The sequence below is a fragment of the Ursus maritimus genome, unplaced genomic scaffold (assembly GCF_017311325.1).
Source record: "Ursus maritimus isolate PB19 unplaced genomic scaffold, ASM1731132v1 scaffold_20, whole genome shotgun sequence".
Taxonomy (NCBI): domain Eukaryota; kingdom Metazoa; phylum Chordata; class Mammalia; order Carnivora; family Ursidae; genus Ursus; species Ursus maritimus.
Genome location: NW_024424453.1, coordinates 24,192,621 through 24,216,404, shown reverse-complemented (window position 1 = coordinate 24,216,404; position 23,784 = coordinate 24,192,621). Strand labels below are relative to the sequence as shown.

Sequence of the window (23,784 nt, the reverse complement as noted above, 5' to 3'; positions counted from 1 at the left end):
AAGTTCCTTTTTCTTGTTAGACACTTGTTGCTTCCCATAAGAGACACTAGGTTTATTTCTAGCACTCCCACATGTGGTTTCTTCCCTTTGCCTGAGGTCACAATGAACTTCATTTGAAGCTAAATGTGCTTTACATTTGAACAGAATGGGTAAAATAAAAAACCTAAGAGAAAAGAAAAGGATTGGGGTTTTTAATTAGGCTATTGGAACTGAGAGGCAAACCAAAGGGACCCCATGAAAGAAAAACTGTTTTGTTCCTTTTGCTTTTTTTCTGCTTCTATTCTTGTTAGGACCTGAACCTCTGCCCCACATATGCCTTAATGAATGTCCTCCTTGTAAGGGACAAAGTTAATGGTATCTTTGGAGTCTTCGAGCATAATAGGTAGTATCTAAACCACTGGCACCAGGCATCTCAAAGCCAAGACCCTGGCTTCAAGGAATAAGTGACTTATGATGGACACGTGGATCTTGTCCTTATTCTAACTGGTTCCTGGATACCTGAGAGGACACAGGCCAGACCATCATCCTCAATAAAAACCCCCAGATCCCAAACAAAGATGAGACTCATGCTCCTTTCCTCTCTAAGTGTTTGGGACAGTCCATCTGTATCTGCTCTCCCTCTATCTTCAATAAACTCTGCTTTCACCTCCTGCTGGCTCCTGGTAAATTTCTTCCCTGTATGAAGCCAAGGACCCTCTTGGCTGGTCCTGAGGGATCCCCTCTTGGTCCCTGGACCTGGCTTGTAGGCATCAGAACTTTACTTTTTATTTACTTTATTTTTTATTTTTTTATTCATTTATTTATTTTTTTGAGAGAGAGAAAGAGAGAGCAGGACATGGCGGGCAGAGGGAGACAGAGAATCTTAAGGAGGCTCCATGTCCAGGGCGGAGCCCGACATTGGGCTTGATCTCACAACCCTGAGATCATAACTTGAGCCAAAATCAAGAGTCAGACGATTAGCCAACTGAGCCACCCACGCTCCCTGTAGGCACTGGAACTTTAAAAGAGAAAATTTTTAGCTCAGCCTTTCGTAACTGAACATGACTCTTCATGTGGTCTGAATCTGCTTTTAGCAAAGGAGACCACTTTGTAGCTTATGTGCTAACCTTGGAAAGAACCAATGAGTTACTAGCCTGAGCTTGAAAAGTCTCCTCTGTTTTTATGGGATAAATCAAGTAAAATCATTTTTGCAGGGGTTTACTTTATAAGAAGGGTGAACAGATAGTAAATATTTTAGGCATTGCAGACTACTCAATTCTGCAGTTACAGCATAAATGTAGCCAGACAGAATGTAAACAAATGGGCTGTGGCTGTATACCAATAAAACTTTATATACAAACAGAGGGGGTTCCTGGGGGGGGTGGTAAACCAGATCCCTCTGGGTTTAAGTTCCTCAGGCAGAGTTCACAATCACCCATTCCTCTTATCTATGCAGTATTTCCTATGTGTATGTGCTTGGCTAAAAAACTTGCTACCTATTCCAAAATAATTCTACTTTTTATACAGCTGTAGAAAATTCCTAATTTAAAAGCAAAACTCTGTCACTTATGGTGTTCAAAGGGTCCTTTTTAAATGATAATCTCACTTCCTTATTTCAATTATATCTATAAGTCCCATAAAAGTAACAATACCAACAGCAAATTCCTCCTTCTACCTCAACAGCATGGAAGGATCTAAGACTAGAAAACTCCTTCTTTAAAGAAAAAACCCCAAATCAATGGAAAGTTACTATTTCGGGCATTACAACACTTTGATAAACAAAGGGTACTAGAGATGTCTTATCATGATTGCTTTCTTGCTTAGACTGGTAAAATGAAAAAATGACATCAAGTATACAGCTTGACAGACCTGGATTTGAATCTGGCTCCTTCACTTAATATTTTTGTAACCTTCGACAATTTGTTTAAAATCCCTTGAGCCTTAATTTTTTCATCTGTCTTAAAAAGAAGTAACACAATCTCCTACAGTTTTTTAAGTTACATGACATTACATATGTGAAGAACCTAATACAATGTCTAGCTCAGTCAATAAATAGCAAGTGTTTTAAGTTTAAAATATCCTAAAATATATTTAGTAATGAAGAAAACAATTCAAGTTTCAAAAATTAATCAGAAAACACTTATAATCTTACAGGGATAAAGTCAATCATAAGTAAAACTATTTACAGCAAACTTGTAGACTAACCTGCCATAGATACTAAAACACATAAAAAATGACAAATTCAAAAAGGTTTTATAAATAGTTATGGTTAATAAAGAAAGAAAAGGAGAACTCTGGGTCCCAGAAATATAGATTATTCATAGCACTGGCTGAGAAAGTTATTGACTTGGTTGACGTTTTAATGTCCTTGAAAAAAGAGATACGGTGTTCGGCCCGTAAGAGAGAGAATCTGGACCTGAGATCCTATACAAGGCTGGGGATCTGAGAGGGCTGTCAAGTGTATGAAAAGGGAACTAGAAAATGTCCGCTCACTGACCAGAAGATGTAGCATGAAAGTTTGCCATCTACCTTGGGCAATGGATGGGGGCAAAAAAAGTTTCATGAAAATGCAAATCTCAAGACATCCTACATTCTTATGAGATCCAAGTTTAAACTACCTACGTAATCTGAGAGCATGAAGGCAGAGTTAAAATAAAAACTGACTGACTGTAAACCTTGGGGAACAGCACAAATTAAACTCAAACTCATTCTGGGAGGATACTTTCACACTCTAGGGAGCAAAGGACACTCAGAGAAAACAATCCACACCAAAAAGAACTCAAAACCAAATTTTATCAACTACACAAGAAAATGAAATTGGACAATGTAGAAGAGAAATTTAGTGACTAGAAGACAAAATACAAGAACTACAAAGAATGTCACTGAAAGATGGGAAATAGGCAAAACAGGTTAAGAATCATGCAGGACAGAACAGGGAAGTCCAACACACCTCTATTAAAGTTGCAGAAGACTGAGAGAGTGGAAGAAATGCAATACTGAAAAATATGGATACATTCTGTAGGAACTAAAAGAAAATATTACTTCTGATTGAAAAGACACATGAGAATGGGGAAGGAAAGATAAAAAGAAATCCATATACTAACAAACTGTAGTAAAAACTGCAAAAACCAAAGGCAAAGAGAAATTTGTTTTCTGCAATGGGGGAAAAATACTATTAGACTGACAACAGACTTGTACAAAGTAAAAGAAGTCAGAATACCATGGAGTAACATCTTCAAGGTTTCTAAGGAAAGCAGCTGTAAATTTAGATTTTAAAATTCTATAACTAGGTGATGTCTGCAAAAACAGGGAGTTAAGGACCTCTGAAAATCTAGTCTTCCGTAAAAACAACAAGAACACTGGTAAAAAAAAAACAAACTGTCAATCGACTATTTGAGTACTATGGAAATACAAGAAAGAGTTGCAGCAATCAGGGAGTGTTTATTGAAGAAAATGGCTGAATCTCAGCTGTTTTACCATGACATAGTCCAATTTCCCACCTTCCCAGTTCTGCAGTATACCTGACAACGAACAGTCCACAATCACAGTGAATACAGTAATCTAGTAGCCATTAAAGGGGGCAATATGGGGTTGGAGCTCCTTTGATCCCATTTCTGGAGCTGTCATTCTTCAAACTCTAGCGGTTCCCAGGAAGATTAATGAAAAACAAAATCTATACACCTAAGAGGCTCAACTGAATTCAAATTCAAATGAAGTCAAAGTCAAATCCAAGTAAGCCTGCATATGTTATAATCTGTCAAGATTAAAAAATGAGAATCTTGAAAACAACAAGAGAGATATGATTCATCCCTTACAGAGACCACCCCCCAAACCCTGCCAAATTAACTGATTTCTTATCAGAGATCTTAGAGGCTAGAAAGCAGTTGTGAGGACATATTAAAACATGCTGAAAGACTGAAAACTGAGAATTCAATATCCAGAAAAACTATTCTTCAAAAACAAAGGAGGAATTAAGATTTTGCAGATAAATAAAAACAGAGACTGAACAAAAGTTGGAGGACTCACATCTGGATTTCAAAACTTAATACAAAGCCACAGTAATCAAGGCTGTGCATAAAGACAGACATGTAGATCAATGAAATAGAATTTAGAGTTCAGAAAAAAACCCTCACATATACATTCAACTGACATATGACAAGAGTATCAAGACAATTCACTGAAGAAAGAATAGTCTTTTCAACAATGGCGCTGAGACAACTGGATATCCAAATACAAATAAAAGAAACTGGGGGCGCCTGGGTGGCTCAGTCGTTAAGCGTCTGCCTTCAGCTCAGGGCGTGATCCCGGTGTTCTGGGATCAAGCCCCGCATCGGGCTCCTCTGCTGGGAGCCTGCTTCTTCCTCTCCTACTCCCCCTGCTTGTGTTTCCTCTTTCAATGGCTGTCTCTCTCTCTCTGTCAAATGAATAAATAAAATCTTTAAAAAAAAAAAAAAAGAAAGAAACTGGACTCCTACAATATACCATATAAAAGTGCTGACTAAAAATGGATTGATGATCTCTAATATAAGGGTTAAAACTAAAACTTTCAGAAGAAAACATAAGCATAAACTTTCATGACATTGTATTAGGCAATGACTTCTTAAACCTGACACTAAAAATATATACATATAAAAAAAAAGAATAGATAAATTGGATTTCATCAAAATTAAAAACTTTGTGCATCAAAGGTCACTATCAAAAAACTCAAGAGACAACCCACAGAATGCAAGAAAACATTTGCAAATAATTTATTTAATGGGGTCTAGTATCTAAAATACACGAAGAATTCATACAACACTAAAATTAAAAGGCAACCAATCCAATTCAAAAATGAGCAAATGAGGGGTGTCTGGCTGCTTCAGTAGGAAGAACATCTGACTCTGAAGCTAGGGGTCACGAGTTGGAGCCCCATGTTGGGGGTAAAGATTACTGGAAAAAAAAAAAAAGAACTTAAATGAGCAAAAGACTTCAATAGCTATGTCTCCAAAGAGGATATACAAATGGCCAATAAACATATTAAAAGCTGGCCAACATCATTAGTTATTAGGGAAATACAAATTAAAACCACAATGAGAAAACTAACAAAACTGCAAGCAAAAACTGACAAATGCCAATTACAATGGGAGGTTTTAACATACCTGTGAAGTGAAAAATAAGTAAAATTTGATGAGAGTATAGATATGGACACAGTTAACAAAATTCATAAAATAGACTGACTTACAACCTTGCTGTTAATAATTACAGCATATGGAATCTTTTTACTCACAAATGGGATGTTTCGAAAACTGGACATTTTTGTTAAAGCATAAAGAAATTCTTAAGAAATATGATATTGATTTATACTGACCACATAATTCTGACAATAAAGAAATAAAATTAGAAACCAGAAACAACAGCAACAAAAAATCCAATGCATTTGGAAGTTATAATAATTTAAACTAGACCAGGAGTTGAGCCAGTGGAAAGATGGCAGCAGAGCAGGAGGACCCCAGGCTCACCTCATTCCATGAATACAACTACGTAACTATCAAATCATTCTAAGTACCCCAGGAATTGACCTGAAGACTGGCAGGACCAACTCTACAACTAAAGGTAGAGAAGACGCCACAATGAAGAAGGCAGGAAGCGCAGAGACACCACATGGGAGAGAAATGTACTGTGGGCACTGCGGTGGGGAGGGAGCCATGGTCATGGAGAATGGCGAGAGACAGACTACGCCACAGAGGAGCACACAGGGAAAAACAATCCCTGTAGCAACTGGCTTGGAAAACAAGAGAGCCCAAATTTTCTGAGTTCTTACAACCAGCAGGGCTTAAAGCCTAGAGTCCTAAAGGTCAGCATTGGGCCTGTTCCTGAAGAGAAGGCAGGGCAAACAGACAGCATGGAAACAGCTATCTGAAGAGTGCCTGGGGTGCATAGTGGGAAGGTTATTTGTTCATCTTGGAGCATCCCAGAAAAGCAGGCTTCAAGGAGAGACCCCTCCAGAAACAAAGAAACTGGAAGGCGCCATTTCCCTCCCCTACCCCTCAGCATAAGTAGAGCTACCTGCCAGAACCAGTGCAAAGCCAATATCCACTACTTAACTTGCTTACACCAAGCCTCACCTCCCCATGCTCTGGTGGATCTGCCCTTCCCAGTCCTTCTTGCCTTAGGCTCAGCAAAGCAGGCCCCCTCTCCCAGAACACTGCCCCAAACCCCTTCTAGCATTACATCTCCCCATCCAGGAGTTATACAGGGCACCGGTTCCAGAGCCCTAGTTAAAATCACATTCAGGCCAGGGACCAAACAGTGCCCACAAGAGGCAAAGAAAGCTTTTGCAGATGATAAAAGAGCCAGAACACAACAGCAGAGCACATACAGCACACACTGGAAACACTCCTGGAAGTGCCAGGCCCTGCAGAACAGGAGACACTACACTGCAGGGCACCATAGGACCTCTTCTTCTTTTTTTTTTTTTTAAAGATTTTATTTATTTATTTGACAGAGAGATAGCCAGCGAGAGAGGGAACACAGCAGGGGAGTGGGAGAGGAAGAAGCAGGCTCCCAGCAGAGGAGCCCGATGTGGGACTCGATCCCGTAACGCTGGGATCACGCCCTGAGCCGAAGGCAGACGCTTAATGACTGCGCTACCCAGGCGCCCCAGGACCTCTTCTTAATAAGGCCATTACCCTCAAGAACAGACTTTCCTAACACACAGAAGCAGGCACAGCAACTTGGACAAAATGGGAAGACAGAGGAATTTGTGCCAAATTAAAGAACACGACAAGGCCACGATTAGAGATCTAAGTAAAACATATATAAGTAACATGCCTGACAGAGAATTTAAAGTAATGATCACAAAGATACCCACTGGACTTGAAAAAAAGAGTGGAAGACATCAGTGAGACCCTTAACACACAGATAAAAAAAATAACCAAACAGAGATGAAGAGTGCAATAAACAAGATTAGAAACATGCTTGCTGCAGTAACAGCAGACTGGAAGAGCAGATGAATGAATTAATGACCTAGAAGAAAGATTAATGGAAAGTAATCAAGATGAATAAAAGAGAAGAAAAAGAATTATGCAAAATGATAATAGACTTAGGGAACTCAGTGACTCCATCAAATGTAGTAACATTCACATTATAGGATTCCCAGAAGAAGAGAGAGAAAAGGGGGCAGAGTATTTGAAGAGGTAATAGCTGAAAACTACCCTAATTTGGGGAAGGAAACATATCCAGATCCAGGAGTCAGAGAGAACCCCCAACAAAATAAAAAAAAAAAACCAGACCCACACCAAGACATATTATAATTAAAATAGAAAATAGAGTGATAAAGAAAAAAACGTAAAAGCAGCAAGACAATACCCAACTGATAAATTATTGAAACACTGCATCTGAAACTAATGATGTACTTACCATATGTTGGCTAATTTAAACAAAAATTTTTTTTAAAAAGCAGCAAGACAAAAGAAGACAGTTACATATAACAGAAACCCCATAAAGCTATCAGAGGTTTTTTGTTTTTGTTTTTTAATTTTGAGAGAGAGAGCATGAGTGGGGGCAGGGAGTGAACAGTGAGAGGGACAGAGAGAATCTTAAGCAGGCTCCATGCCCAGCGTGGTGCCCAATGCAGGACTCAATCTCACAACCCGAGATCATGACCTGAGCCAAAAATCAAGAGTCAAATGCTTGATTCAACTTGCTTGTCAAAAAAAAAGTCAGTACAGAATAAACACAACTAAAAGGAAATCATAAAGAGGTAACCAATGATAAAACAGAAATGATCAACAAAACTAGAAGCTCCTTCTTTTAAAATTCTAAGAAGCAAACCTCTAGACTAATAAAGAAAAACAGTGCACATAAAATAATTTTACACATGCAAAAAAGAAAAATTAAACACAAAAGAGGTTTTAAAATTACAAGAGAATGTTACAAAAGATGTATGATAATAAGTTTGAAAACACTGATGAACTGGACAATTTTTAGCCTCCAGGCTGACTCAAGAGGGAAAAAAAAAAACCTGCTGAGTCCAATAACCATTAAGAAAAATCAGTAGTCAAAAAAGACCTGGATTCCAAAAAACCAACACCAGAACCAAACCTTTGCAGAGAGAGAAAAGGAAAAAGCACACTAAGTTTGCAAATAAATAAAATTTGCAAAATAAAATATAGAAGAATATCTTTTTAAAAAAGATTTATTTACTTGAGAGAGAGAGCACGAGACAGAGCACAAGTGGGGTGAGGGGGAGAAGCAGGCTCCCCGCTGAGCAGGGAGTCTGATGAGAGGCTCGATCCTGGGATTCCAGGATCATGACCCGAGCGAAAGGCAGACATTTAACTGACTGAGCCACTCAGGCGTCCCTAGAAGAATATCTTTAAAGATAATGGCACAGAGAAAAAAAAATTTTTTTAAATAACATAACAAAAAGTATAAACCTTAAAGGAACCTAGGTAACTTATAGCAGAGAGAACAACACAGTACTTTTCAACATTGAAAACACAAAGAACCAAGCTATTTATAAAAGAAATGCAAATTAAAGTACTACGATCTACCATGTTATATCCATTAGATTTGCAAAAAATCAACAAGTCTGATTGGCAAGGAGATATTTCTGGGTGGTAACATAATACTGCTACAACTATTTGGACAATGGTAGTCAAGCTGACCATACACATCCCTTATGATGGAGCAATTCCACTTCCAGCTATATAAACTAAACACACCTGTTACATGTGTGAACTGTGAGCTGTTTAGAAGGGTTCAAACTCAAGCTTTTGTTATTGTTGGAAAAAACAATGAATGTAAATAGCTAGTAACAGAAGAATGAATAAATTTTTATATTTATTCAAAGAATAAAGAAGTGAAAATAACAAATTAGAACTTCATATATTAATCTTAATAAATCCCAAAAAATGTTGAGGAAAAAAAGAAAAAGTTACATGTGATATAACAGCATTTATTTAAAGTTCAAAACGTATAATAAATACCAAATGTATAGTTAAAGCACAAAAATATACGTATTACAGCTTTAAAATAGTGGTTAATTCTGAAATGTGAGAAGGCAGAATAGGATGAGAATGGATTAACTTTATCTGCATGTTTAATTCCTTTTTTAAAAAGTTGAAAACATGTTAATAACTATCATTTAATTGCTAAATATATATTTATTAAGTCCCAATGTAAAAACATAAAAATCGTAGGTTATTTTCTGTACTTTCATGGGTAAAATAGTCCACAATTTAGAAAAATAAAATATAAAGAATTAGGTAAAAGAGGAAAATCATCAACTAGCATAGAAAAAAAGTTTAAAACTGTATGGACCTGTATTACTATCATGAAACACGCTTACTGTTTTTTAATCCTCAATTAAAAAAAGAATACAAGCCCATTTAAGAACTACAGAAACAGGTACACAAGGTGCATCTGGCTAGCCCCGTCAGTAGAGGATGCCACTATTCATCTCAGGGTTGTGAGTTCAAGCCCCACACTGGGAGTAGAAATTACTTAAAAATAAAATGTTTAGAAAGAAAGAAAACAGGTATATGAAGTAGAGGGTGAAACTGCCTTTAATTACATCACCCAGAAATAACATCTATTACCATTTTAGTTTTTTTTTTTAAGATTTTATTTATTTATTTGACAGAGAGAGAGAGAGCCAGCGAGAGAGGGAACACAGGCAGGGGGAGTGGAAGAGGAAGAAGCAGGCTCCCAGTGGAGGAGCCTGATGTGGGGCTCGATCCCAGGACTCTGGGATCACGCCCTGAGCCGAAGGCAGACGGTTAACGACTGAACCACCCAGGCGCCCCTACCATTTTAGTTTCTGTCAACATTTTAGTGTGTCACTTTTCAGTGAGTTCTTAATACAGGTGAAATAATTCTATGAAAACACTTTTGCACCTCACTTTTTTTGACATTTGAAGATAAGCACTTTCTCCAAACTGTTAAGCAATTCTCTATGAACAGTAAGGGAAGGGCGGGTGGGGGGGGGGGCAGAGGGAGAAGCAGACAAGCAGACTCCCTGCAGAGCTGGGAGCTTGACGCAGGGGTCAATCCCAGGTCCCTGAGACCATGATCTGAGCCAAAATCAAGAGTCGGACACTTAACCACAGTGGTCTAATTTTTTTTATTGTAAATAAAGCAAGGATGAATATCTTTGTGCATAAATTTTTGTCTACATTTTTAATTTTTTTTAACAGGCTCCATGCCCAGCGTGGAGCCCAATGCAGGGCTTGAACTCACCATCTTGAGATTAAGACCTGAGCTGAAATCAAGACTCAAACGTTTAACCAACTGAACCCCTCCACATTTCTAATTTTAAAGTAAGTTCTGGAAATATCAGATAGAGGATATAAAAAAACTTGATACAGGGAGGCTTATATTAATTTACAAAGGTATACGAAAATATTGTGTTTTTGTTGCTTCACCAGTATCGCAGACTAGTTTATCAGTGGTATCCAACTATTCTTGTAATTTGTACTTCTATGCTGGAATTGACTGTGTTCACATAATTATTAGTGTATTTATTTTATAGCTTGTATGAATAGCCTTTTCACATCTTTTCTCCGAATTTCTTTCTATAAGCTTTTTAAACATTTAGGATTATTATAGACTTCTGTCCTGTTCATTATGAATATTATGCCCAGTGTGAGGCTTGATTTTTAATTTTTTAGGTTATAAGATTCAAATCTTATATTGTTATATAATCGACATTTTGTTTGTAATTATCTTCATTTGCTCCTCACCTCAGAAGATTTGATAAGGATTAAACTTTTAAAATACGTTTTCTTTTTTCTGTTGCCATAAACCTGTTCTGCTGTCTACCCCTAATAATGGTGACAAGCTGAAAACCCTAAAAGCAACCCTGAACACTTCCCTTTCAGGAAGGTAGAGGAATCAATGTTACCAGGCTAAGAAGACAGGCAGGCCTTTCTCTGGCTTTGTCATTCTCATGACCACCAACCAGTGCATCCTCCAGGAGAGCACCTTCAAAACCATAGGTTAGATGGAGTGTGACTCTTGCTGTCTGCCCAGGCTTTACTGGAAGCTCAAACCTCTTCTTTCTTTCTGGAATCTCTGTACATGTAAGTTTTACATCTGATGAGGCTTCAGTAAGGCAATGTATTTGATAGTTCACCATAAACTGTAAAATGCTATATAAATATTACCATGAACAATTAATAATAATAGCAGGAGGGAAGGAATTAAAAAGAAGTTTTAAAAATTTTGCTGTGGAAGGAATACAACATGAGACAAAAATAAATTCACTAGAAATCTCACCGAAGATCCAGACCAGCTTCTTTCCAAAGTAAATCCATCAAGCGCAGCATTTGGAGTGTCAACATATCTTGTCGTAAATCTAAGTGGGGGGGGGGGGGGAATCCTGCTTTATTATAAATGCTTTCCATTTTTGTCTCATAACATTAATTCAAGATTGGCTAATTCAGCCAGAATTAACTAAAACCAATGACAAATACTGTGCTAATATTTTCCCAAAATTTTAATGTTGACCATATTTATTTTGTTAAATATTAGGTTTAGGGGTGCCTGGGTGGCTCAGTCAGTTAAGTGGCTGCCTTTGGCTCAGACTGAGCCCCACATTGAGCTCCCTGCTCAGCAGGGAGTCTGCTTCTCCCTCACCCTTCTCTCATGCTCTCTAATAAATAAATAAAATCTTCAAAATATACTAGGTTTTTTGGTTAGCATGTGCCCAAAACACTATTAACTAAATTAAGTTAAACAATTTTTTTAATTGGGGCACCTGGTTGGCTCAGTCAGAACATGCGAATTTTTTTTTTTTTTTAAGATTTTATTTATTTGACAGAGAGAGATAGCAAGAGAGAGACAGAGCACAAATGGGGAGCAGCAGGCAGAGGCAGAGGGAGGAGCAGGATCTCTGCTGAGCAGGGAGCCCGATGTGGGGCTCGATCCCAAGACCCTGGGGTCATGACCTGAGCCGAAGGCAGACGCTTCACCAACTGAGCCACCCAGGCGCCCCAGAACATGCAACTCTTGATCTCAGGGTCATGAGTTCAAGCCCCATGTTGGGTGTAGAGATTACTTAAGGAAAAAACAACAACAACAGTATTTTTCATTGTTTACCACGTATAAGCTACTATACTAATTGTATGGATACTGTAATACTATATAACACAGTTATGCTATGTACAGCATCCATAAAATTCACACTGCTAATTTTTTTCTTTTCTGGTTGTGTTTAACAATGCACAGAAGTTCTTAAAAATCATTTAAGTAATTGTATGATGGGTTACAGAACTGTAACAGTTGATTTTGTTTATTATCATATCTAAGGATAATTTTGAGCTAACAGAGGGCTGTGAAAGTACTAACACATAATGACATTCATATGGTCAAGTGGGGTTAGATGTCTAGCAAAACACCCTAAGTTCATTTTAAAATAGATATAAGCACATTTACTTATGTTCCTAGAATTCCTTTTAATAAACACAACACACAAATACCATAATTCTTATGGACATGAAGAACCTGAAGCTAAGTGAATTTTATGTGACTTGTCTACAGTCATACAACTAACAAGTGGTGGTTGTCATAACTGCCTTCTGGTTGGTGTAATCACCTCAGAGGCATTTCCTTTTGAAAATATGGGTCAGTAAGATATTTTAATTAAAATACAAAACTATGGCAACAATATCGAAATTGCTATCACGGAAACAGAATATATGAATATATTATTGAAAATACTCTCTTGTATTTCACAAGCTTTTTACCAAAGAATTAGACTTTGTATTTTTGGGGGCAGGGGGAAGAAAGATTTATTAGAACAATGTATATAAGTAAGCTGTAAACATTATTTTTTTAAGAGGAAAAAAGGGGGATTTAGGACATGCCAAATTCAATCTTATGACCATTGATAACTACCTCTTGGCTAGCATCTGTTACACATTTATACATCACCTTTCAGACAAAGCAAACTGACAACAAATGAAAAATACTAATGAATTCGGTACCGTAATAACCTCAGTACATACCATCACCATTTTTAAAAATCACTCCAACTGAATCCTCACCAAACACTTTGTTATTGTACACGAGCCACAAAGGCTTCATTTTGGAATCCATGTATTTACACTTTTCAACACTGAAATCAAACAAGGGGAAAATTAGCCCACTTCCACGTAAAGAAAAAGCAAGACTGTAATTTTGCCACAATATATTAGACGTGGGGAAAACCCTCACCTGTTTCATTCAGTCTGCAGAAGTCAGAACTATTACATATCCTCTTTGTAAAAAAGTAACTAGGACGACAGCTTTGGCTAGAATGTAGTGATGCCAGATGGGCTAGACTGAAAACCCAGATTCGTCCCTCTCACTACCTACATTTAAAATTCCTCCTTTTCTTTCTTTATTCTTCCTTATGTTATTATACATAGTCAATACAAACCAGATCATATCATTGGATTAAAATTAGGATTTTTATGAGTTCATTCTTGATTTCTTAAAGAGGGATCAATTTTGAATACGGACATATGGGAATACATATCATTGCTTTTCCATTAGTACTTTTGAAGGGAATAAAACAGTGAGAAATAATCTTTCAAATAGGAAAATAAATTAGTAAACAATCTATGATGGTTGCCAACATTTTGCATACTTAGGATTTTTAACTCTTAGAAAACAAATTTAGTCACATACAATTGAAAGGAAAATAACTTGTAGTAACTGTCATGAACCCCACAGGTGAATTTAGCTAATAGGCATACATCCTAATGCACACAAGAATAACCTTTGAGAAATTTAAGATTTTCCTTCTTTAAATACATTGTGCTTAGGGAGGCTAACAGCTAGCCCTACTGCTCCTGCAAGGCAGTCACTCAGAAATCCTTTCTGCATTGCTATTTTCATGAAAATTCACTGAGCACAGCAAAGATGGTCACTTACTAGAGTTCTGAGAGGATAACACACGGATTCAGAGGCGACTGCAGGTCCGATAGGGCTTCCCGGTAAGCGTTCTGCTTTAAACAAGTATGCATGGCCTCCTTCCCTTTGGCTCTGTTTAGCTTCACTGCATTCAGTTTGATTAAACTATTTAAAGTTTTTAACTTATTGAGGGCTTCAACCTGAAAAATAAGTTTCCCCACCAACAAAATTTATTGTTAAAAATAATATAAAGTACTATAGTATCAGGTGATCATATTAATAGCCACTCCTTTCCTCTCCCCAACACAAATACTTGACAATCAGCCAAAGTAAAATCAGTACTTGGTTTATGACAAACATGCTAGATACAACAGAGTAAAAAACTAATTTTAATCACTTGTTACTTAAAGCACCATTTTTCAAATGTTCTTTAATCCTTTTCTTAAATGAAATCTTAAAAATCAGAGAAAAGTAAAGGGACATAGATTGTGGTTAAGAAGATAAGTATGGCAAAGTACTCAGAACTCTGCAGATTGATGAACCACTCCATTTGGCCAGCTTCACAGTACAAGAGGAAAATCTGTGTACAAGTAATCCCGGGGTTCCTGCCATTCAACCTTAACATCTAGTTCTTGTCACCACTCTGGTGAGACATCTTCTCAATATACTCTTATATTCTCTTTCCATGAGTAGTATAGTTAAATGAATTATTGTATAATAAAATAAATATGAACATAGAGAATAGTATTTGTTGCCCAAGTCTACATTACTTGTTTTTATGAAGTAACTCTATCAAAACTTATGCAAATTAAAAAAAAAAAAACTTATGCAGTTAGTACAAGGTCAATCAACAGCGGCCAACTGAATCAAAACCATTGTGTCTAAAAGTCAACTTCATTGTTTATAAATTAAGTCTTTCCACGTCATGTTACACAAAAATCCATTAGAAACAGCCTTGGCCAACCATAAACCATAAAGAAGGATTTTATTTTATTATTATGTTATTAAAGCTGAAACAGCTTGTTAATATAAACACATTTATATTAACATGTAAATGGACTATAACAAGCATATAAAACATGTACACAACACACACTATGAACACCTTGGTTTGAATCTCCATTAACAGGAGATTTATTTTAAGCAATGTTTTCATTTTCGAACTTTGCTTCTATGAAAAGAAACCACTAAGACTCTGTAGGGAGATGAATTCAGTCATGCAGTTTTTATAGACAGGCTGAGGGCTTGCTCACAGGAAACTGGAAGGTTCTATGTAGTTTGATGAAAATCGAGATGGCTGAAGCTTGCCAAGTTAGCCACAGACACTCCATTTCTCAACAGTTTCAGGAGCTGTACAAACACTGGTGAAAAGGGAACCAGTTGAGAAACAGACTGTGCAAACAGGAACTTTTTGAAGTATTTCAAATTTGAATTTCTTCTATGTTTGTACAGTTGGGAATTTTCAGGCCCCATCACTAATTGTGTTGATATCCATTTCCTGGAATAGTGTCCTAAATACCCACATGGCCATAAGTCAAATACTTTAAAGTGTTTCAACACCCTGTCTTTCCATAGGTTTACAGTGATAACAAAAACTGCCACGTAAAACGTAGAGTCTTCCCCTTGCTACTCATCAATTAAGAGTAAAAATATAATCATACATATGTCATATGTTTGATGCTATGAAAGTCAAGCTGAGGGTCCCAGAGAACCAAAGAAATGTATGGTGTGGTATGGTGTGGTCTGATCAAGAGTGAGGTCAATGAAGTAGGACTTCATCAAGTGGGGCCTTATAGGCTTTGGTAAAAAGTTTGGGGAAGATCCACTCTATATGCTAGGTGAGATACTCCTGTATTCATGATTCAACTAATAAAGCCAATTAATATTCACTCAATTGAATTTTCTGTGGCAGCTTCAGGATCTGAAGCAAACTTCCCGTGGCACTCGGGGATGAGAAACGAAGGGTAGTACCGTGAACCATTTTGAATTTACTATCTTTCTCGCCATTTTCCTCTCAGCTCTGAGCTCTGCTCTCTTTTATCAAGCTCCTGATCTAATTGGCTTCCTGTTACAGGGCAGGTCAGATTGAGTTGGCAGATAGCTCTGCCCAGAACTCAGCTTAGCTGGCAGTTCACCCTGAAGCCCAATTCAGCTGGCAGACAGGTCTGCCCAGACCTAAGCCTCTAGCTTTTCAGAATACAATTTTCCAGGTGGAAAACCCCAATCTTAGTTCTGTCCCTGGATTCCACATTGGAAACTGCTGACAGTTTAGTCTTCAATTCTCTGTTTGTTTGGAATCCTTCCCCAGATTCCATATTGGGAACTGTTGGAGGCAGCTGTGGTTCTCCATTTTATTTGGAATTAGTCCATACTCCAAATTCCTTGGGATTTGCTGGTTTATCCCTTCCCCAGTCTGAGGTTCCATGGGAACTGGTGGTGCATACAGGAGCTTCTGGCCAGGACACAGTAACATTTCTTGGTCACTGATTATCTATTAAGGTGCATATTTTTCTGTCTTGTTTTGTATAGATAAAGGCTACTGCTAAGAGGGATCTCTGAGGTCAAAAAGCTGCAAAAAACGGGTCAAGCAGTCAAAGGCTATTAGAGCATCTGCCACTAAGAAGACTCCTGTAAGAGGGTAAGTTGGTCATGGAACAGGTTAGACTGACACTAGGTTACCTGCCAACAGTAAGAAAATTTCTGTGCAACAAGGTACACTGTAAAACACCCCACAATTCCCAACCTCACCACACATCCCTCTTAGTTATTAGTTTGGCTCCAAGAAATCCAAAGGTCTAGATAAAACAAATAGGATCCTTTAAAACTGAAGAGTTGAGCACACCAACTTCTAGCACAACTGCTTATTTTATGTCTAAGAATTACATGTAGAGGCCACTTTAGATAACAGGTTTGAGAAATGGAATGTAGAACAAGGCAAAAGGGCCCACAGTGGGCACCTGGCTGAATACACACGGGACCACCAGGTGACCCACTTCGAAATATCCATAAGCCCTAACTGACCAATGGGCTATTTACAACCAGGCAGTGTTACCAAAAAAGGGGTAAGGGGTAATTCCATAGGTCCCCATACCTCTTCACCTTCCCCCCTTTAAAAACAGCCCCCACCCACTGCCTCACTGCAGACAGTCTTCTCCTTTGCTGTCCTGTCCACCGCTCTCTTGCAGTGTATTCAATAAACTTCTATCTCCTTTGTTCTGCCTTGCGTAAATCCTTTCACCGCCTGTGCCACCAGCTTCTAAGCCACCATCACCCCATGTTTGGGGGTCCCCATCTGATCCAGAGAGACAACACACTATAGTCCTAGAAATTTCAGATAGCTAGTAAAATGGCAAAATCTTATAGAAGAAAACCTAGAAATATAATGGCCATTATGTGGAAATTTCTAATTAGATAAAACATTTAAGAAATGCATTTGAGGGGCGCCTGGGTGGCTCAGTCATTAAGCGTCTGTCTTAGGCTCAGGGCGTGATCCCAGAGTCCTGGGATCGAGCCCCACATCAGGCTCCTCTGCTGGGAGCCTGCTTCTTCCTCTCCCACTCCCCCTGCCTGTGTTCCCTTTCTCGCTGGCTCTCTGTCAAATAAATAAATAAATAAAATCTTTTAAAAAAAAGAAAAGAAAAAGAAATGCACTTGAAAGCGAGTGTTCCCAAATTAAACAGAATGGATATGCACCTATTAGTATGAAGCAGTCTCTAAAAGGTTTCAAAATTCCAAAATAGTTTCATTGAAGATTCACTGCAAAAGGCTAATGAAAAATTAAAGAAAAAGGGTATTTAAAACAAAAGACTGTAACAGACTGAGGCCTAAGACTGACATAATTTTACTGCTCCCCTCTATCCTTTATTTGAGTATCCATTCTAATAACCATCGGTATGAACTGCCTTTCTACTCTAAAGAGACTATTAAACAGTTAGCTTATAAAATAAAACCACCTGAGGCTATGGGCCACTTTCTTCTCTTAAGTTTCACGAATCTTGCTCAAAGGCAGAACACTAAGGGCGACAGTCAAAGAATTTCTTAAATCCAGGGAGAGGATTCTGAAAATTTCTATAAGCAGATTACCTCTGGAGCCCAACTCGAGATTTTGTGAGGATAACATCTTTTGCATATACTTTGAAGATGCCTCTTAGGTCCATGGGATTGTTTAATACTGCCAGAAAGAGTTGACTGTCACGGTTGCAATCTGACAAGGTATCTGAAAGGACTTAATAACTTTATGATGAGAAATATGGCCAAACTGGAAGATATTATTCAGAGCCCAATAGAAATTTTTTTAGGCCTTCTCCCCTACGCTTACCCAGCGAGAAAGAAAAACACTCTAACATAGGTGCATAGGTGTTAGCCGTTTGGTATCACTAGGCAGCAACCCAAGTCTTTGAGGAAATGAAAACAGTTGTCTTTGTTTTACAAATCTAGTCTTTACAGGACCAGAGATGTGGCTGAAAAACAACTCAAAATCCATCAATACTTTTTACCAAACCCAAAACCTCCCCTATTTATCTCAATAGGCTTGTAAGTATTATAAATTCTGGTTTTAAAAGAACAAAGTTATAGGAAGAGCTTGCATTTTTTTCCCCTGTGCCTTTGTGATAATACATGTCCTACCAGAGTCCTCTCCATAAGTTGTATCTAGACCATCTCTTTGACAAGTACACTTCAGGGAGGTAATTCTTATCAAAAGGGGGAAAAAAGGTCATTTAGAACTTGACTTGTTAAGAACAAATATAGTTCTTAAAACTCTTCTCCACAAGTATTAGAAAAAGGTTTAGGCCCCTAATCTGAACTTATTCCATCTATCAGAAAAACAATTTAGAGCCAACTATTTTTCATAGGCAGTGAGTTTTGTATTATTATACCTAATTCATGGTAGTAATTTAAAGCTATAAGGTCTCTGTTTGCTTCCATTTGTGTTGGTATGTGTGTTCACACATGTGTTTTAAATGTGTGGTATCTTCTACCTCCAGATGGGACTGCCAAAATTAACTTGTAGAAGAGCTCTGTTTATATGGCTTAAAAAAAACAAGCACTTACATAAATTTAGACTTCACAAAATTCTCAGAAATGTAACAGAAACTATCCCAAAAGTTTTTCAAGTTCACATACTCTGGAATAATTTTTGGTAAATTAAAGCAAGTTTAAGTTTGTTGGTTGAGTGGGAACAGGCACGTCTTTAGGCTTATCAACACTGACTATAAGGTAGATAAACAACTTTGTATTTCTGTTCTAATTTGTCAGCAGAAAAATAACTTAGAATGATGGCTGATTCTAATGTCTCATGAAGTTTTCATGGGTAAAATAATTGTTGAGAACAAATCATTAAGCAGATTAAGTGGAATAACAGTTAATAAAGTTTTTTTAGCAACAATTATATTTTATTGTATATGTACTTAAAAATAGCTTCCCAAATCTCTGGTAATGTGAAACTTTGAAGTTTTGCTAAGTTAAAATAAACATTAATTACTGAACATAAGTTTATCTACTTTTGGGTTCTTATTACAGAGAAACTAAAAGATATTAGGATGTGTTAGTGCACTGGAAAACTGAAAAAGGTATATGCTTCTAGAAATTATGAAATGTACTCATCAACTTGCAAATCTAAAGAATGCTGGTATTAACAGTTCGTAACTCCTTCTAGGTTTTTACCAGGAACTAAGGTTTCTAAAGGTTAAGTTAATATATGCAATTAAAGCCAGCAGAAATAAGGGAAACATCTCCATATGCTAAGAAAGCAAAATGTGTGTTTTTGGTAAAAGAAGGTATCAGAAATGAAGATACCCTTTTGAGGGGGCAAAAAAGTTGTAGGAAGTTTGTGAAAAAGAAATCTTTGGAAAGGAATTTTGTGTGTGATCAGGACTAAGACTGCAATGAGTAAGTTTTAATATCAAAAGTAAGCTCATGTAAAGTCAGAATTTGGTTTTCTCTGTTTTTGTGTTTTGTTTTGGTTTGTTTTAACTTTGTCTACTTTTGATAACAGATTGTGGAAGTTTCTTTACCTTTAAGTGATCTGCCTAGAAAACAAAGATACTGTGTTTTATCAAAATAATTTCCTGTGGTTGCTGTCTTTATCAGGTTGTTGATTACTTAAGAAAACTGAGTCTTCTCAATATTAAAAGAGCTAAGTTTTGCTAGTTTGCTAATAGATAATTAAGTTTCATAATGATCTGTGATCCTATTTACTCAAGGGCTTTAAAACTCCACTCCCCCTTGGGGGCGCCTGGGTGGCACAGTGGTTAAGCGTCTGCCTTCGGCTCAGGGCGTGATCCCGGCGTTCTGGGATCGAGCCCCACATCAGGCTCCTCCGCTGGGAGCCTGCTTCTTCCTCTCCCACTCCCCCTGCTTGTGTTCCCTCTCTCGCTGGCTGTCTCTATCTCTGTTGAATAATAAATAAACTCCACCCCCCCTTTACGAATTTCTCAAAATCAAATTATAAATGTTCTTTTTGATGTGGAATAAATTTTGGGACTTTTCCAAAGACCTCCTGGAACATTTCAAGGGATCTGTTAAACTAACTGGATTTATTTGATATGTTAAATTACGAAGGAAATACTGTCAAACAAGAAGTAATAGTAAGCCTTCTTTACAAAGTATTTGCGTTCTAAAAATTATATGAAATTCCTAGAAATCTGGTATGTCCTCTTATAGTATTATCACTTGTAATTCTGATTATCTTCAAATGTTTATGGCATCCTCTGGGACCCCAATCAAAAATGGCAAACCATCTTCTTACTGTTATTGCCTTCCCTTCTGAAATTTCTGTCATTAAAACTGAGGCTCACACTAGAAGGATTAAACCTGAGTTACCAGAAAAATGTCCCAGCTGACTTTCATGCGAAGGCAATAGCAACACAATCTCTAAAGATGGTGGTACATGTGGAAGAAATCCATTCCCTACTTCTGCAAAACCTGCCCCTCACTGCCAGACTTTTGCCATCCTGATGGACTTGTAAGATAGCAACAGTCTGCTCCTGAATTAGAGAAATTAACATGGGTAAGCAATAGCAGTAAGTTAAACAGTTTGAGGCTATGGGAAACCCAAGATGGCTGCTTGGTTCTTGCTGACTCTCTGGCAAACTCCATTTTTTAGTTTTTGCATTCCTTCACCCAGCATAATGCATTTAAGATGACACAAATTATGAAGAGAGATTGGTAAGGGGACTTTTATTAAACTACAAACACAGTCTACCAGCAATGTCTGACTTGTCAGGTCCATAATCTGAGAATAACTATTTTTGTCCCAAGAGATCTCAGACCGCTGCCTTCTGGACCTTTTGAATATCTGCAGATGACTTCATTCAATTGCCAATTAGTATGGATTACCAATATGTCGTTATTGTATGTGTGTTTTCCAGAGGGGCTGAAGCATTCCCAAGCTCCAACGCTGATGCCCTCACAGTGGCAAAGAAACTGTCAGAAAATGTATTTCCCACTTGTGGTATACCTTCCACAATCTCCAGTGATGGAGGCCCCCACTTCACTGGACAAATCACATGAGGCTTAATGAAAACCTGGCAAACTTCTTAGAATTAACACTGTCCCTATCACCTTCAATAATCAGGCAAAGCTGAGAGAACTAATGGTATTCTCAAACTTAAAACTTCTAAACTTGCCTAAACTACTGGACTTTCCTGGCCTAAGGTACTATCTTTGGTCTTGCTGACTATTAGTAGTTACCCCTTTAGGAAACAAACTTACTCCACATGTGACAGTCACCAGCAGACCAATGTCTATTAGTATACAGCCTTATGCTGACCTCATGCTATTAAGCCGAGCTACTGTAAATCTTGAATATCTTATGCTCAAGCCTATCATCAACAGGTTAAAGAAGGCTTCTTGGATCTCAATTCAAAGGTTCCTGTTGGTCACAGTCTAGAGCTTGGTAACTGGTTATTCTGGAAATGTCATCAGACGAAGATAGCTGTTGAACCCCATTGGAAGGGACCGTAACAACTGCTCTTGACCACTACACTGCTGCAAAGCTAAAAGGTATTAAGCCTTGGCTATACATCTCACAGCTAATGAAGGTTCCATCTCCAACCTGGTCCTGTACAGATGCTGGCGACCTCTAAGTCAAATTGATGAGGAAGACATGTAGCTGACGTCAAGGCAGACTGCTTCTGCCCAAGGCGATAGATCATTGAACCTTAACTAAACATGAAACCCTTTCTCCTTTCTTTTACTCTGGCATTAGCCTGGGAAGATAATGCCCTCATCTCTTTCTCCCCAGGCCACTGCTTAAGGGAGGTAACCTCTGGATTTTAAAACAACCTTTTAGTTCTGGCTAGGAGAAAAACCTAACTGAGCCCCTAACTTTTCACAAGCAAAGTAAGACATCTCACTGGGCGACTCCCTTGAAGTTACGTTGTTGAGTTAGAAAGGACCTGTCGGGAGGCTTTCACGTTTCAGGAATTCACTCCTCTTGGCAGGTCCCTACTTCCGTGGTTAGAGATAAATGTAAATGAGCCTGTGATCAGGAAATTCTCCTCAATTCTTGAAATTACTGCAGAATCTGCTGCTAAAGCAAGAGGCCCAACAACCATCCTTGGACTCTTTAGCCAAAGCTTTCTTGATAGTAGGACAGCCCTCGATTATCTTTTAGCCGAGCAAGGAAGAATCTCTGCTGTAGCCAACACAACCTGCTGTATCTGGATTAACATTTCTCAGGAAGCTGAAACTCAGTTATGTAAGATCACAGAGCAAGCTGCTTGGCTTAAAAGGGTGACTCCTTCAACAGGGTCCTTCTTTGACTGGTTTGGGTCTTGGGGACCATGGCTCCAAAATGCACTCCAAACACTGGGAATTATCCTGCTTATAGTTACCATAACAATCTCTCTGGTACATTGTGTCCTCTCACAAGTTTTAAATGCATGTTAAGCCACTAACCATTAAGTAAATGAACTCCTTAGGACTGGAACGTCAAAAAAAGGAACAAAGAGAATGGCTGACTTCCATAACCTATGAATACCAGAGGGATTAAGCAAAAACATCCTAACCTATGGATAATGGATACCACACAAAAGGAACAACAAAAACTTTGAGAACTTCGAAACAGTATCTGATAGTGCACTAATGCCTTAAATTTTGATCACATCTGTCCATTAAGCTGAGAGCCTGATCAAAAGGGAAATGTTAAAAGAAAATGAAAGGCCCCAAATACTAGGTCAAATCACCAGACTGAGGCTTAATACCTAACCTAACTACAACTTCAACCTTCCCCCACCTTTTTAAAAAAGGTTTTTTATTTGAGAGATAGCAAGAGAGGGGAGAGGGAGAGGGAGAGAGAAACTCAAGCAGATTCTACGGTAAGCACAGAGCCTAATCAGGGCTCAATCTCACAACCCTGAGACCATGACCTGAGCCCAAACCAAAAGTCGGACAGTGAACTGACTGTGCCACCCAGGTGAACCCTTTTCTTTTTTTTAAGATTTTATTTATTTATTTTGCGAGAGAGAGAGAGAGAGAAAGAGCATGAGTGGGAAGAGGAGCAGAGGCAGAGGGAGAGAGAGAATCCCAAGCAGCCTCCACGCTGAGCTCAGAGCCCAACGTGGGGCTCCATCTCATGACCCTGAGATCATGAGTCGATGCTTAAGTGACTGAGCCACCCAGATGTCCCGTCCCCCGCCCCGCTCTGCCCCCCCCCCAGCCAAGTGTAGTCTTAACAGTCAATCAGGAATTTTCTAGTCAGTACCAATAAGATAACCTGTCACAGGGGCCCTCTCAACCCTCCCCCAAAAATGAGGAAATCTACCTCATAAGACCCTCTGCCCCTCCCCCTAAGGGAAGGTAACTGGCCTAAAACAATCATTTCTTTTCTTTTGCTAATTGCCCCGCCCTCTTTCTGCCTATAAAAGCCTTGTATTTTGCAACTCAAAGTCCCCTCTACTAGATTAGCTAGATAGGACACCGCCC

General features: G+C 38.3%; 1 protein-coding gene across 4 annotated transcripts in view; it reads right to left on the bottom strand.

The window, feature by feature from the left end:
* Positions 1 to 23,784, bottom strand: part of PIK3CB (phosphatidylinositol-4,5-bisphosphate 3-kinase catalytic subunit beta) — a 201,602-nt gene that overhangs the window by 10,298 nt on the left and 167,520 nt on the right. For 3 of the 4 annotated variants that reach the window (XM_040636757.1, XM_040636756.1, XM_040636758.1), the window contains exons 17-19: positions 13,879 to 14,057; positions 12,969 to 13,078; positions 11,239 to 11,317 (exon numbers count right to left, since the gene is read on the bottom strand). In XM_040636757.1, the coding sequence (XP_040492691.1) occupies positions 11,239 to 11,317; positions 12,969 to 13,078; positions 13,879 to 14,057 (368 nt within the window). Of the gene's footprint in view, positions 1 to 10,864; positions 11,112 to 11,238; positions 11,318 to 12,968; positions 13,079 to 13,878; positions 14,058 to 23,784 lie in introns of all 4 variants that reach the window. The other variant, XM_040636759.1, reaches the window with a different exon arrangement.